The 14,446-nt window shown below is 33.3% G+C and overlaps 2 protein-coding genes across 2 annotated transcripts; one reads left to right on the top strand and one right to left on the bottom strand.

The window, feature by feature from the left end:
* Positions 1-1,081: 1,081 nt before the first annotated feature.
* LOC110692864 (oxidation resistance protein 1-like) lies at positions 1,082-5,319 on the bottom strand. Its single transcript, XM_021869949.1, has 8 exons — positions 4,926-5,319; positions 3,877-4,292; positions 3,698-3,770; positions 3,530-3,610; positions 3,385-3,448; positions 3,000-3,087; positions 2,807-2,891; positions 1,082-1,319 (listed from the first exon to the last, which is right to left on the bottom strand). The coding sequence occupies exons 1-8, from the start codon at positions 5,019-5,021 to the stop codon at positions 1,254-1,256; spliced, it is 969 nt and encodes a 322-aa protein (XP_021725641.1). The 5' UTR covers positions 5,022-5,319; the 3' UTR covers positions 1,082-1,253.
* Positions 5,320-8,523: 3,204 nt separating this feature from the next.
* LOC110692855 (cysteine-rich repeat secretory protein 11-like) lies at positions 8,524-11,047 on the top strand. The gene is made up of 3 exons (XM_021869939.1): positions 8,524-9,603; positions 10,523-10,636; positions 10,779-11,047. Exons 1-3 carry the CDS (start codon positions 8,844-8,846, stop codon positions 10,784-10,786), a joined length of 882 nt encoding a protein of 293 aa, XP_021725631.1. The 5' UTR covers positions 8,524-8,843; the 3' UTR covers positions 10,787-11,047.
* The last annotated feature ends 3,399 nt before the right edge of the window (positions 11,048-14,446 follow it).

The following is a 14,446-nucleotide window of genomic DNA, read 5'->3' as shown; positions in this document are numbered from 1 at the left end:
CGACTTGTTATTGATTCGACCCGAATTTTACCATATCTATTACTTACCCAACCCAAAAATTCAACCCGATCTATTACTAACCCAACTCGAAATTAACACAACTTGTTATTAACCCGACTTAAATTCAACCCAAATTGTCCCTGACCTGATTTCAAATCACCTTAAATGCAATTTAGACCACCTTATTATTGTTGATCAAAACATTTTGTCTTGGGAGACCAAGTCGGTCCAGCCCAGCAAAAGCAAGGAGCATCATAATCAAATTTAAGAGTTAAATATGGTATATATTTGTTGTATGGTCAAAGGAGATAATTGTCTTCCTAAATTATAGACTATAGTTTCCTAGTATATTGCCATATACATTATAGATTTATAGTCAAAGGAAATAATTAGCTTGATAAAAATGATAATTATCTATTTATAGTTAGTTGAACCCGAATATGACCTGACTTGAAAATGACCCGACCTAATTGTAACCTGCAAATTATTGACTTGAACATAACCTGACTTGAATCCGAGAATGACCAGACTTGGAAATGACCCAACCTGATTATAACCCGCAAATTATTGACTTGAACCGAACCCGATTCAAACCCAAGAATGACCCGACCTGATTATGACCTGCAAATTTTTGACTTAAACTGAATCCGAGAATTACCCTAACCCATTTTAACCCGTGAAAACTCGAATTAAACCTGGCCTATTGTTCACCCGACCCGGATGTAACCCGACCTGTTATTAATCCGACCTGTTATTAATCCGACCTAAACTCGACCCAAACCCGATAAGAAGTATGACCCGACTCAAGCATGACCCAACCCAAACCCGGGCCGTATAGGTTATGGAATTAGTCTGAATTGACCCAACCCGAGTTGATCCGAGCCACTCTTACCCGACCTATTTACCCGAATTGACAACTCTAAAATAATTCAAAGAACTTGCAAAACTAGTCTATTTGAAACCCTGGAACTGAATAAAATAATCCAAATAACCTTTTTTGATAAATAAGTAGGCTTAATTTTTATCTCGAGAGGATTTTGAAGGTATATTGACTTTCATTCTAATCAGTGGAGTACTATCGCATCGGCTTATCGCCCCCCAAAATAACCTGGGTATAAATAGAAAGTAATAGAAGCATACACTGTTGTACAATATATACACCCTTAAAAAAACATAGATTAGTGTGTATAAATAACCAATAAAATGTGATGATGATCCTCGATAACAAATAATTGAATTAACGCAGATATCCACTACACCAATTCTCCATCAGTTTCATACCAAGTAAGGTATCGAGATGAATGGATGAAACCCCAAAGCTGCAGACAGGGTAGAAAGAACAAATTCAGCAAAAAAACCAAAGATTTCTTTTAAGACTTAAGAGATTGAAATAAAGTCTATAATCAAACTGAAATTGATTCCAAGATCTCCTCCACTCATGTATTTTAAACCAAAAAATACAAAGTTAATTCTTGATCTAGCTCATGATAGTTAACTTGTCAATCCATGTCGTCTGGATGTAAAAACTAAAAGCAAATCTTTAATGTTAAATCTACACCAGAAGTAAAAGATGATGTAGTAGTTATCAACATTGGCTAGTCCTACATTTAAAATTCAGTTGTTCTAATGTCTCAAAATTGAACTAAGTTCAAAATTCCTTAGAATCCTTACTGGTAATTACCAGCGCAAGCTAAATCGTGTAGGGGACTTAAATCATGTAGGGTCCTTTAACCTCCTACTCAGGTGACTCAAGCAGTCAAACCCACAAAATCCCAATCAAAACCATCACAAGATACAACAAAGACCGAGTAAAGATAAGCTATAAAATCCACATAGAGAATATGAGCGCAAAATACAACCAGAACTTCAAAATGCAACGACCCCCAAAATTACACTTGCATTGTATAATTTTTTCTTCCTCCTTATATTGGTTTTTGTACTATTAAACCTGAATCTCCGGAATTCCCAATTCGTTCCCAAAAAAATTAATTAAATAAAACCTTCAAGCTCTTGATAATAAGGGCACACACCAAAATCTTCTCTCTTCCTTTTTTTTCATTATTTTTTTTTAAACATTTTACTACACTCTCCAGAATAGTCCACAGCAAGTATATTAACTGATAATTTAAAGCGTACTCAGAGAAGAAGAGGGGAGGGTAGGAAAAGGCAAAAGTAAATCAATATAAGCTGCTTGTATGAGCTCATTCAAAGCAGGTATGATCCCTTGCAGATTTGCATTATTCAATTTATCAGTCAATTTCTAACAACAGCATAATAACATCTAATCTGACTATGTCTGCAATATCTGTTCATGCATAAAATATCTCATCAAATGCCCTCAATAAGTTACAGTCCTGCAGCAACAGAGCTAACAGAGCTTTAAATACTAGATCTGCTCCCACACATTTTTCTGTTCTTCACAACTAGCCAGTTTCTATTTTAGACTATCAGAGTACTGACTACACAGAATATATACAATGTACAACTAAAATTCTAACAGCTTTATGTAGCTTTAAGATGTGTCTTGAACTGATGATTCCAATTTCAATATGACCAATGAATGGCAACAAATATACAGCTTATGGGGTTTTCTTAAGTGAAAATTAGTGAAAATACTCAATAGCTCAGGCTTCAGAATTTCAGAAAGTAAATAAGTTATGCAAACTGCAGAAACTTTCACCCCAGAAATTAACTAGAGAACAGCTATTATGGTGGACTCTGACAGTCAGTTACCCAAAACATGACGCAAAAAAGTAAATAAATTTAGTGACAGCTGATATCTCAAAGATAAGGAAAAGAAAAGTACCTCAACATTTTTCAATTCGAATTCTGGATCATGAGCTAAGCATGTGTTCCCAAAAGTCTGGCATGGCCCACTACTTCCAGCCAATCTGATAAACAAAATAAACAGATATATATAAGTATAATTAGCCTTCAAAAACAGTATACGAGTCATTCTCATAAATTACTGGGAAAAAAAAAAAAAAAAAAAGACTTACAAATCTTCATCCAATGACAAAGCAAAGTTGCCTCCCCCACCAAATGCTAAGAAGTCATTCAAGCACAAATAGTAGTATCGGTTGGCACCTATAATAAAATGAAAGACATGTCATAAGCATTCACTGCTGAGAAGCTTTTACAGCTTTAAGTATTGGCAAAATGGCATGTAAAGGTAGCAGACAAGTGATGTTTACATTTACACATAGCAAACGACAGTAAAGCTTCATGACATAAGCTTTTCTGCCCTTGTGGAGACATTTATACACCCTTAACCCCAACCTTACAGTCCATTAACACCGAAAGTACATTGACCATTTTCTCGTTGATATTTACAAACACATTCAACCTAACAGCTTACACAAGGTCAAGAAAAATAAGCTTTACCTGTTGCTCTAAACAGCCTTGGTTCACCGAATTTAGTGGTAAAAACAAATGAGTGGTTTGTTCCCTGTCAAATTTAACATTAGAGTGGTAATTCAAAAATTAAACCGCAGAGAAAAAGAAGTAAACATTGCTGAGATCAACGCACTTGATATTTCCTCTTAGGGCATGGCTTAAGAGGACAATCAAGGAGCCCACCAAATACAGCCCCCTTTCTATCTCCAACAATCTGGAAGATGAACAGCAGTTTCCATCAGTCTTTATCCAACAAAGTGATAAAATGTATCTCCATGACTAATTTACAAGTCATCCTTACCAATAAGCCAGGACCTGGAAGATCAGCACTTTTCCGTATAAGAGTACGTAGAGATGTACCATGTTTTAAAGTACTGCCCTTCAGTTAAAAGAAGCCAAAAGAAACTATGATAAAATTAGTGAAAAGCATTGAAGCAGTTGATGAAGACCATTAAGGGAAGCATTAGAAAAAGCAGTTACCTGTATAGCAATACCCATTGACAACCCTTCACGATGTTAGGAAGGGATGCCTCAAGAAACTCATATAATCCCACATCAACATATGAAGAATCGTCTGTCAAATTAGGCATAAGCTTCCAAGGGCTCGGAGGCTCAATTGCATCCTCAAAGAATTCTGGCACACAACTACTTCTAGTAGAAACAGGGCTCTCATGCTCATTATGAGAGATAGTTGATTCTCTACATTCATCTTGTGGAATGAGTTCTGCCTGATTTTCCATGTTTTGAATTCGCCGAGAAAAACTACTACTTTTCCATCTTGTGGGAGATGATTGCAAAGACTTCAAATCACCCTGAGTCTTTTGTTTGGCAGCTGAAGGATGAATGTAGGTAAAGAATGATGACAAAGTTTTTGCTCCCATGGAGTATGAATTGACCTGCACATTCCCCATATCTTACATTCAGCATTAGGATGAAAATTACACTACTACTACTACTACTTGAGCCAGGGTTGGAGGTTTGGATCCTAATCAATCAAGTACTCTAGCAAAAGGACTAATCAAGCGCGAGACTCATCCTTAGCTTAATTGCAAGAGAAGGATCATATACACTCCACTACTCCAGCATTCCGAATTCTAACTTTGACAATCGTCGTAATATTATACTGCTTGAATTCCAGTATAATTCAACATGTACCCAATTGCTTTATAGCTTATAGGTAAGTGCACATTACAAATTAAAGTTGCAAATCTTTACAAACTATGCAAAAAACAAACGCAATTCAGGTTAAATAAAATTCACAATTTTCTATGATCGCAAAAATTTCAGCTTGGACTAATTTGAATCTTCATCACATTGAAAATCGACGATTAAGAACCATAATTGCAAGCAATATCAGCTGAAACATCACAAATTTAACAATAAAAATTCCTCTCTTAAAACTAAAATCATGATTAACAAACAAAATCTAGCATCACGAACCCTACATTGTGTAGATCTCATCAAATAAGCTTAAATTGAAGCTTAAATAAGCTTACAAAATTCAAATAAAAAGCTCAAAATCAAAGTACCTTTGGAGATTCTTGCAATTGAGGAGATGGTGGAGACGGAGAATCAGCCAAAAGACGAGATAATTTCTCACTCACTTTCTCCTTCAATGCATACATTATTGATTGAATTGAATCAATAATTAATAAAAGGTTTGATGATCTTCAAGAAAAATCGAAGTTTTCTCAGAATTCGATCATCAAACGGTCAAACCCTAACCCTAAAATTCGAAATTCGACGAAAAAAAAAAGGGCAAGAAATTCCAAGAGAAATATAAAAGGCAGTGAATAAATAGAAGACGGCAAAGACGGATGCACCACCGCAAAAAGGCAGTAGATTTGTTGTGATAGATGTTTTAAATGAGTCGGTGGTGGGAATATGGGAAGAATATCAATTTACCAAATTAGGCCCCCACTTGTCACTTCATTTTTTTTTTATTCTTTTTTTTTTTTGTGAAATAGAAATTATTTTTATTAAATTTAAATTATTTTTGTTTAAATTTAAATTATTTTTACTGATTTTTTTGTTATATTTCTTTTTTAAAATTGCTGATTTTTATTGAACTGACATTGTTTTTATTAAACTGAATTTATTTTTACTAAACTGAATTTATTTTTGTTGAATTGAATTTATTTTTGCTGATTTTTACTGAATTAAACTTATTTTTACTAATTTAAAGTTACTGATTTTTACTGAACTGGATTTATTTTGCTAAACTTAAATTATTTTAACTGAATATTATTGTTTATAAGGTGAAGTGAATAGGATTTTATAGGGTAGGGTTTTTTTTTAATGATTGGAGAAAATCCAATTTTATATTCATGAGAAAGTTGGATAATTTATCGTAGGGCAATTTTGATATTTGTGCTATAAATTAGGGGTCTTTATGAAATTTTAACATTTACCCTGTTAACCAGAGAAAACGGAGAAATTGGCAAGTTGTCAGCTTCTAGCTTGATCATTAATAGAGGTTGAAAGTTCACAGGGGAAAGTTCATTTTCAATGGTGAAATCAATAGAGGAGGCATATATCACTTATTCTTTAAGGTTAACCATACCTTGAATTTATCCATTTTCATAGGATTTTTGTTTTCTGGACCTCAGTGAATTATTATTATTTGTTAATATATTTTTCCCATAAATGAGTAATAGCTAGGTATATTTCTTAATAATCGATCTTTACAAATGACCATAAATTCTTCTATTGGTTAAATAATTAAGCATAATTTGATCATTATACCGACTGCAAGCTTAATGTAAGATTTTGACATGCATATACCAAGATTTTAACCTATTTTTATTAATTATTATTATTTTAACATAAACTTACCTTCTTAAACAACAACAAAAACACAAGTATATCACACGAATCAAAATAAACCTTGTAGCGAGGTTTATTTCTCTATAGAAACAAAGAATGAGTGCAAAATTAACTCAAAGAATTTGTTAATATATATTCCTATATTTGTGTTTCCACCTATGTACATATTAGTGTTATTTGTTAAATATTGAATGTCATTGTCGAAAGTTGCATAGAATCAATTCTATTATTCCACATTATAAATTTTGATTATAAATGTATTGAAACATTTTATTAATTGAGTCAAATTATAATCAAAATTTAGGTCAAATTATTAAAATCAACGTTTTCTAGCTCTACTTTTGGATTTTGGTAACAACATTCATTATATATATATATATATATATATTAATAATGTTGAGATTCAAAGCCCGTTTGAAGTGCTCTGTACTCTGGGTCAAAACTTTCTGTTTTACACACTTTTTCCACGGTTCCACCCCAACTCACAAAAATGAGATTCTTTGCCTTGTTTCACCCCACAACTTCCCAACTCTAAGAATATTTCATTTACCAATATACATACAATATTGACTAATCTTATATTATAATTTTACCTAGGTATGTCTGTATTTTTTTCAAAGACTACAACATCTAATATTTTATTAATCTTTATACAGATAGCTTAGTATTTTAATCTAACCATCTTTTGTTCTTAACCTCTTCAAATAGTAAACTGGATTTTGACTGAAAAGAAGCATATCCTTGCTTCAATAATTAATGGTACTTGTAAATTAATTCATGTTATTAAGAGTACTATTATGTTGTCTGGATGCATGTGCATGTAACATTGTACAAGTATATTGAGAGGGGAATATAGTTAATGTCATACATGCATGAATGATGCTATTCTGCTCAAGATTTTATTACTAAGGAATTTAATTTGAAAACAAAAGGAATAATACAGAGTTCATATTTAGTAAGCATAGTTTAAACTTATATCTTTTGCATTATTGTATCTTCTACAAATTACTTAATAATCAAAATAGGGAGGAGCTTTAAAAGTTAACTGTGACCATTGTTGTTAGGGAGACATACATAATGGTTTATGTCTCAATATCATATCATTAAAAAGTTCCTCATATTATGGTTTGTAATGGTTATAGGAACCGAATAATAATAGTGTCCTGAACTCATTGATTGAAAAATAAAAGAAATACTAATTACGGAGTATTACTTGTTATACTTTTAATATACGTATACAAGAAGAATGAAGTAGTTTTAAGAATTCATTGATATACTAAGCGGATTTGACTTTTTGGTAAGAATTTAGCCTCGTAAGTAGACGATTTACATAATTAAATCCCTTTGTGGGCTATTTGGAGATGAAGATTCTCTTACCCTTAACCCTTGCTCCCAAAAAGTTTAATCTACAAGGTTGGACGGACTTGACATGTGACAAATGCTAACTTAACTAGACCTTTACTTTAGCTCACAACTTCTTACAAAAATAACCAATAGTCATAAAATGATAAAATATTGCATCAAACAAAAAGACATACAATTTCCATACACATTGTTCACAAAATCCATTAATTAAAGACGGTGTGGTTAGCTTAAGTGACTTTTTTCTACAACCTCATTACAATATCAACTCTTCATCACCATGGACGAAGCTTAGTTGAGGCCTAATAAGGCCATGACCCCTATGGTGTTTCACCTTACTAGTGCTACATGCTACTTGTGCTTATTGAAGTAGCATGAATACATATTAGATTGACCCCTACTCAATCGCACTTAGTAGATCGCCCACCTTCCTCAGCCAAGTCTTGCTTCACCCCTGTTCATAACCATCCTAATACCATGAGATTCTAAGGGCTTGTTCTCATTGACTGAACTCAATTGAATTGAACTGAATTGAACTGAACTGAACTGAACTGAACTGAACTGAACTGAACTGAAATGAAATGAATATTTTATAAGAGAAGGAAATTAGGAGCTGAACTGAACTGAACTGAACTGAACTGAAATTTCAACGTAAGAGAACAAGCCTTAAATGGAATATGGTAAACCATACTCCTATGTATCCTTCTAAGCTCTTACACAAGTATAAATGAAGTGGGGAGAATATGAAAGTGATTTATAACAAGCAACCATTATAAATGTACTCAATTATTCAATCTCTTTTTTAAGTTTTTGAAGTAAATAAAGAGCATACAAGTACTACTTCCAATTAAAGAACAATGCCAATGGACTGTACCAGATTGAATTTTATACTCAATTTTATTAATATTTATAGTACTTGTACTATTCTCTTTATTTCATTTTCATTTTTTTTTGCCACTAGCAAAATTTGCACTGTTTTTTAGACAAAGAGAGAAACGCCGCTCCACCTCTCCTATTTCTCTCATCTCAAAAGTTGTACTCAATTTTACACTATCCCCCAAATATCACTCAACCCAGAAAAATCAAACCAAATTCACTCATACCCTCTTCATTTTTCTCATGAAAAAACACACCAAATTCTTCAAATTTCAGCTTTTTTACCAAAAACCCACTTCCCATTTTCCTTCCAAAACCTAAGATCCTCAACAAATTATACATGATTTAACCATTAATACCCAGAACAATTTACATAAAAGAAAATGGGTTATTATTCATTCATTCTTATTCTGCTAATTTTCACCATTTTATACCAAACCCAGTTTTCCAAATCTGCCCCTGATTACACTACTCTGGTTTACAAAGGTTGTTCTAGACAACCCATTTCAGATCCATCTGGAAGTTATGCTCAATCCCTTTCTTCCTTATTTTCATCTCTTCTTCAACAATCTTCAAGATCCAAGTTCTACAAATCAACTACAGGTGGTTCACAATCATCAATTTCTGGGTTATTTCAATGCAGAGGTGATTTAAGCAATGCAGATTGCTACAATTGTGTTAGCAAACTCCCTCAATTATCAGACCAATTATGCGGTAAAGTAACTGCAGCAAGAGTACAATTGTTAGGCTGTTACATGTTATATGAAGTTTCTGGATTCACCCAGATTTCTGGTATGCAAATGTTGTTCAAGGATTGTAGCCGCACCAATGTTGCTGGTGCCGGGTTCGAAATGAAGCGAGATAGCGCGTTAACTGTAATGGAGAATGGTGTTGCAAGTAGTGGGAGTAATGGGTTTTATACAACGAATTATCAAGCTGTTTATGCTTTAGGACAATGTCAAGGTGATCTTAGTAGTACTGATTGTACTCAATGTGTTAAGGCTGCTGTTCAAAAGGCTCAAATTGAATGTGGGAGTTCATTGGCTGGACAAGTTTACTTGCATAAGTGTTTCATTAGCTATAATTATTATCCTAATGGGGTTCCTAAATCGTCTACGTCGTCTTGGTCCAGAGGCGGCTCAGGTAGTTTTCGCATTATTAGTTTAAATTACACTATCTTTTTAATTCGACATTACTAGTTTAAATTACACTATCGACGTGATTATTGGTTTGGGGTGGGGTTGTGGGGGAATGGGGGGTGATTTGTTTGTTGACCATTTTATTATATTTTAGGATTTTGGTAGGATTTGTTTGTTAATAATTAGGAGTGTGAGTTTTATTTATGAAATGACATGATGGACTAGAAAAATCATTAATTGGATTTCATTCATTGTTTAGTCTTTTTGTTGGGGTGGCCATTTCAAATCTAAAATTACCTTGAATTTTGGGATGTTTTATTAATTTTTTTTGGGTTTCTTTTGATTATTGCTTGTAAATGTGGCATGTACAAGTTTGATGAGTTTGTGTTCGATTTTGCTAAGCTTTTAGTGCAAGTTATCCCTTTAACTTTATCTTTATTATTACTTCCTTCCCCACTTTACCTTTTATTAATTGGGATTGTGACTTTGAAGTGTGGGCATGTGTGGAATTTATTGTGGATATTCAATAAATTTTTTTAAAGGGTGATATTTTGTTTTAGCATATCTACATCGGATTGTGAAACAAAAATAAGGATGATCGGATTGTATGTAAGCATTAAATATGTTTCCAAAAAGAAAAAAAAGGAAGTTTATAACAAAAACATATGTCGATTGGTATAATGAATGCTTAGTTTTCTTAATCACATAGTAGTATTTTCCGAAGTTGTTTTAAATTGATAGTATTGATGTGACAACGGACTTTGCATACTCAAATTAAATATATTTTCTATAATAGTTTTAAATTGATACTTCGTAGTATTGATGTGACAAAATAACTACCGTTTGTTGGGTGTTATAAAATGTTAAAATGTTCAAATTTAGAGTATATTAAAAACAGTTTTGCATGTAATTTTTGGTTGTAGGGTCAGGGCAAACTACCGGAAAAACTGTTGCTATAATAGTAGGAGTAACGGCTGGTGTGGCATTCTTAATTATAATGGTACTCTTTGTAAGAGGGTTGAAGAAGAAGGATGATGGTATGAAAAACTCAAATTTCTTAGAAACTTTCAATTTATTTTGTCTTTTGTATTGTATATTTGTATTTCTTGGGAACATTTTCATGTTCTTGATTCTCATGTTAATAATATAAATAGCTGTATATTTTTGTTATTTATGCAGATTTTTGAGGAAAACAGCTGGTTGAAGAAACAAATTCTTGTTTTTCTTAAAAGGTGGGAAGAACCAAATTTTTGTGAATTTTTGTTTATCAAGGGAAGGTTGTTTTTCATTTTGTTTGGTGGATTAATTAAGGGCGAAAATTGTAAAATTCCCTTTTTTTTTGTAGTCAGAAAAACAACTGAATTATTCAGTATAAATGGTAAGAACAAAGGTTCATTCAGCCATTCAGGCATATTGAATGTTTTTTGTCATTGTCATTCAAGATGCCAATTTTTTTTTAAAAAAAATAGAGATGGGATATTTTGAAAAAGTTCTTTGGCACTCTGTTTTCTTATTGGCATGTCACATGTGACTTATTTTCTTTTTCTTTAGGTTACGTGCAAAGATCCTTTATTCTATTATTGTGTGTCTTATTTATCTTGTTTTCCGATTATATCTAATACTCCTATGTCATATTTCTATTTTTAGACCGGTTTGGAAATAGTATGTAATTAGTCATTCTCTAACTTTCGTAAAGCTATGTGTCCTAATTTGATCGTTATATATGTTAACACTGAATTTTGACTAATAATATATGAAGCATTGTCAATAATAAAAAGTTATATTTTGATCATTATACATAAAAACGATTTTAACAAGTATTATATTAGATACTTTGCTAAGGGGTTATATAGGTCCAATTACATAATTTGCTACTAGGGTATCTTTTGTGGAGCGGTCCGGTTTATCGTTGTAAAGCGGCGATCTCTACCGTTGAAGCAATTTATGAGTTATTTATCAAATTTTCAATTTTTAAAACATATGCTGCCAGAATTGGTCGCTGAAAATGGTTGGTAAAGGTTGGTGTATGAAGTGTTGTTGGTTAGTTGTTTGATATTTTGGTGAAGAAACCGCAAATTGAGAAAGCTAAAAGGATTAAAGGAAGAAAGGAAGGAAGAAGAGGAGTGAGTCAGTAACATTTGAAAAACATTCTATTAAGGGTTAGTTCTGATTTACTAAATTGAGCTAAAATGAACTGATTAGAGCTGAATTGAACTGAACTAATTGGAGATAAACTGAACTGAACTTAAGCTGAAGAGAACAAATCCTAAGTCAATTGAAAATAAGGCTCGCTCTAAAAAAAAGAAGAATATTGAATCAAATGTGGACCGTTAATTATTGATGAACTAGCATATTAAGTCATTATTGTATCTACTTAGAAAAAGGTGTTAACACAAATAAAAAGAGAGCATATTATGGGCTTAGCCGCTTAAGATTAGGAATAGGACGAGTACTATAATCAGTAGTATTACTTCCTTGAGATTTTAAATTTAGGAAAAATTGCCCGGAATAATCCGAACTTTGGACCGTCCGCGAAAAATAATCCCACCTTTCGATTATTTTTAAATAATTCGATCTTTAATGTCAATCCGCTTCAAATGGTCCCAAGTGACCGGTAACCTGTTAAATAGGTAATTTTTTATTTTTTGGTTTAAACTACACGTGTCACTCTATGATTTGTCTAAAATTTTAAATTAAAAATTGAATTAAAAAAAAAACTCTGCCCCAGCCACCAGCGTATTGCAGCCCCAACCACCGCCAAATTCCAGCCCAGCCACCGGCGAATTATAGAGCCAGCCACTGTCGCCGGATTGCAGCCCCAACCACCGCAACCGTTTGCAGCCCTAACCACCGCAACCGATTTGCAGCCCCAACCACCATAACCTCGTCGCTATTGTGGGTTTGTTCGCTCTACAATTCACACCCGAAATCTAGGCGGGGAAGGTGAGGGAGGAAGAATTAGAGGCGAGGAAAGGGGAAGGAAATCGGTATCAGGATTGGGGAAGAGGGGGGACGACATCGACGTTGGGGGTGATTTAAGTTGGATTTCATGGGAGAGGGAAGGGGGCGACGGCGCTGGGGGAAGAGGGTTGGTGGTTCGAGGGAGGGGAAGGGGGCTACGGGGAAGGGGGCGACGACGCTAGGAGAAGGGGGCACCTACGCTGGGGAAGGGGCACCGGCGGTCGGATCCGCGGCGGTGGGGTGTCAGGCAGATTGGCCGGTGGGGATGGGCGGAGGTGTTGATGTTTTTTCAATAATTAATTTTTTGAAACTTTTTTCTCTAAAAAAAATTAAACTTTTTTTTTTTGCTTTTTTTAGCCAATTATAGGCCGACACGTGTCATCTAACTTGTTATAACAAGTTAGGTAACCGGTTGGGACCATTTACAGCGGATTGGCATTAAAGGTCGGATTATTTAAAAATAATTGAAAGGTGGGATTATTTTTAGCGGACGGCCCAAAAGTCGAATTATTCCGGGCAATTTTTCCTTAAATTTAATGTTTTTTTTCTGTTGTTAAAGTTCATCCTAATTGAATTGCTGCATTTTCTGTTGATGTTAGATGTGGTACTATGTAGATTAGTTGGGTCCTTTGATAGTGAGGGGTAAGTGGCTACTGCCTGGCGAGTGGCGACCATGATACTTTGTTGTACTATCCTATGTTATAACCCGCCATTTTTAGGATTAATAAACTTTACTTTAATTTGGGTCAATATTTACATGCTTGACTAAATGCTTGTTTGTAATTTCACCCTCGGTGGCTTGGTTGAGAATATTATGGTACATCAAAGAGAGCTCCGTTCGTCTCTTTAACTCTTAAAGATTGTTTTGTTTGACTTTTTATAGTGTGTATGTGACGTTTTTTAAGATAATAAACATCTTTATTTATATACGTGTAGAATCTTAAAAATTTGATATTGAAAAATATACTTGTATATGAATTGAATTATTGAAACAAATTTAATAAGGTTACGCACAATTTTGTCATTCTTATTTTCAATAGAATAATGAGAATCCATAATCAAAATTTTTAAATTTGAAGTTGTAGTTATTTGACTTTATTTTGCCTTGTAACACAATTGACTCAATTCGACCAAAACTTTAATAGAAAGAAACTTATGTACAATTCATATACATATTATGCTAAGGGTCTGTTCGCTAACTGAACTGAACTGAACTGATTGAAGTTGAACTGAACTGAGCTAAACTGAATATTTTATGAGAGAGGGAAATTAAGAGTTGAACTGAACTGAGCTAATTGTAGCTGAATTTAAATTAAGTAAATGTGAACAGGCCCTAACTAATTTTAATGTCTATGAATTGAAATTTTGGACTTTGCTCAAACAATTTTTCCTGTCAACTTAAAACTTTATCAATATCATGTGGAAATGTTATTCCTATAAACCACTAAACACTAAGGAATATATGTTCCTTGGAATTAAATTTTTATGAAGCAAGCAAGAATTGAAACTAATGCGTTCCTTTGCTATATGACATTGGAATATTCCGCAGGGAGACACTTTTTACTCCATGAACTAGTGAAATACCCTCTTTATTAATGATGAATTTTATCCGTACTTGAGTTGTAATCTTATGACTTGTGAATTTAGTCAAGTATCTCATTGATACATTATGACATGTCCTCTTGTTTCATTTACTTTAGAATCTTGTTTATAAGTTTAGATAATTTACCACTTAAGCACCTTTTTGTTGCTTGATAATCGCATACATATAGTAAAAAGCAAATTAATTATTTTTCGGGGTTTTGACGGTGATAAGGATTACATAAATTTAATAAAAAAAATTACAAAAATTCAAATAAGTATCGATAAGTACAAATGAGTGAAAG

This window comes from Chenopodium quinoa, unplaced genomic scaffold, assembly GCF_001683475.1.
Source record: "Chenopodium quinoa cultivar QQ74 unplaced genomic scaffold, ASM168347v1, whole genome shotgun sequence".
Lineage (NCBI taxonomy): Eukaryota > Viridiplantae > Streptophyta > Magnoliopsida > Caryophyllales > Amaranthaceae > Chenopodium > Chenopodium quinoa.
The sequence above is the reverse complement of the archived record's forward strand: the minus strand, read 5'-3'. Positions and strand labels throughout refer to the sequence as shown.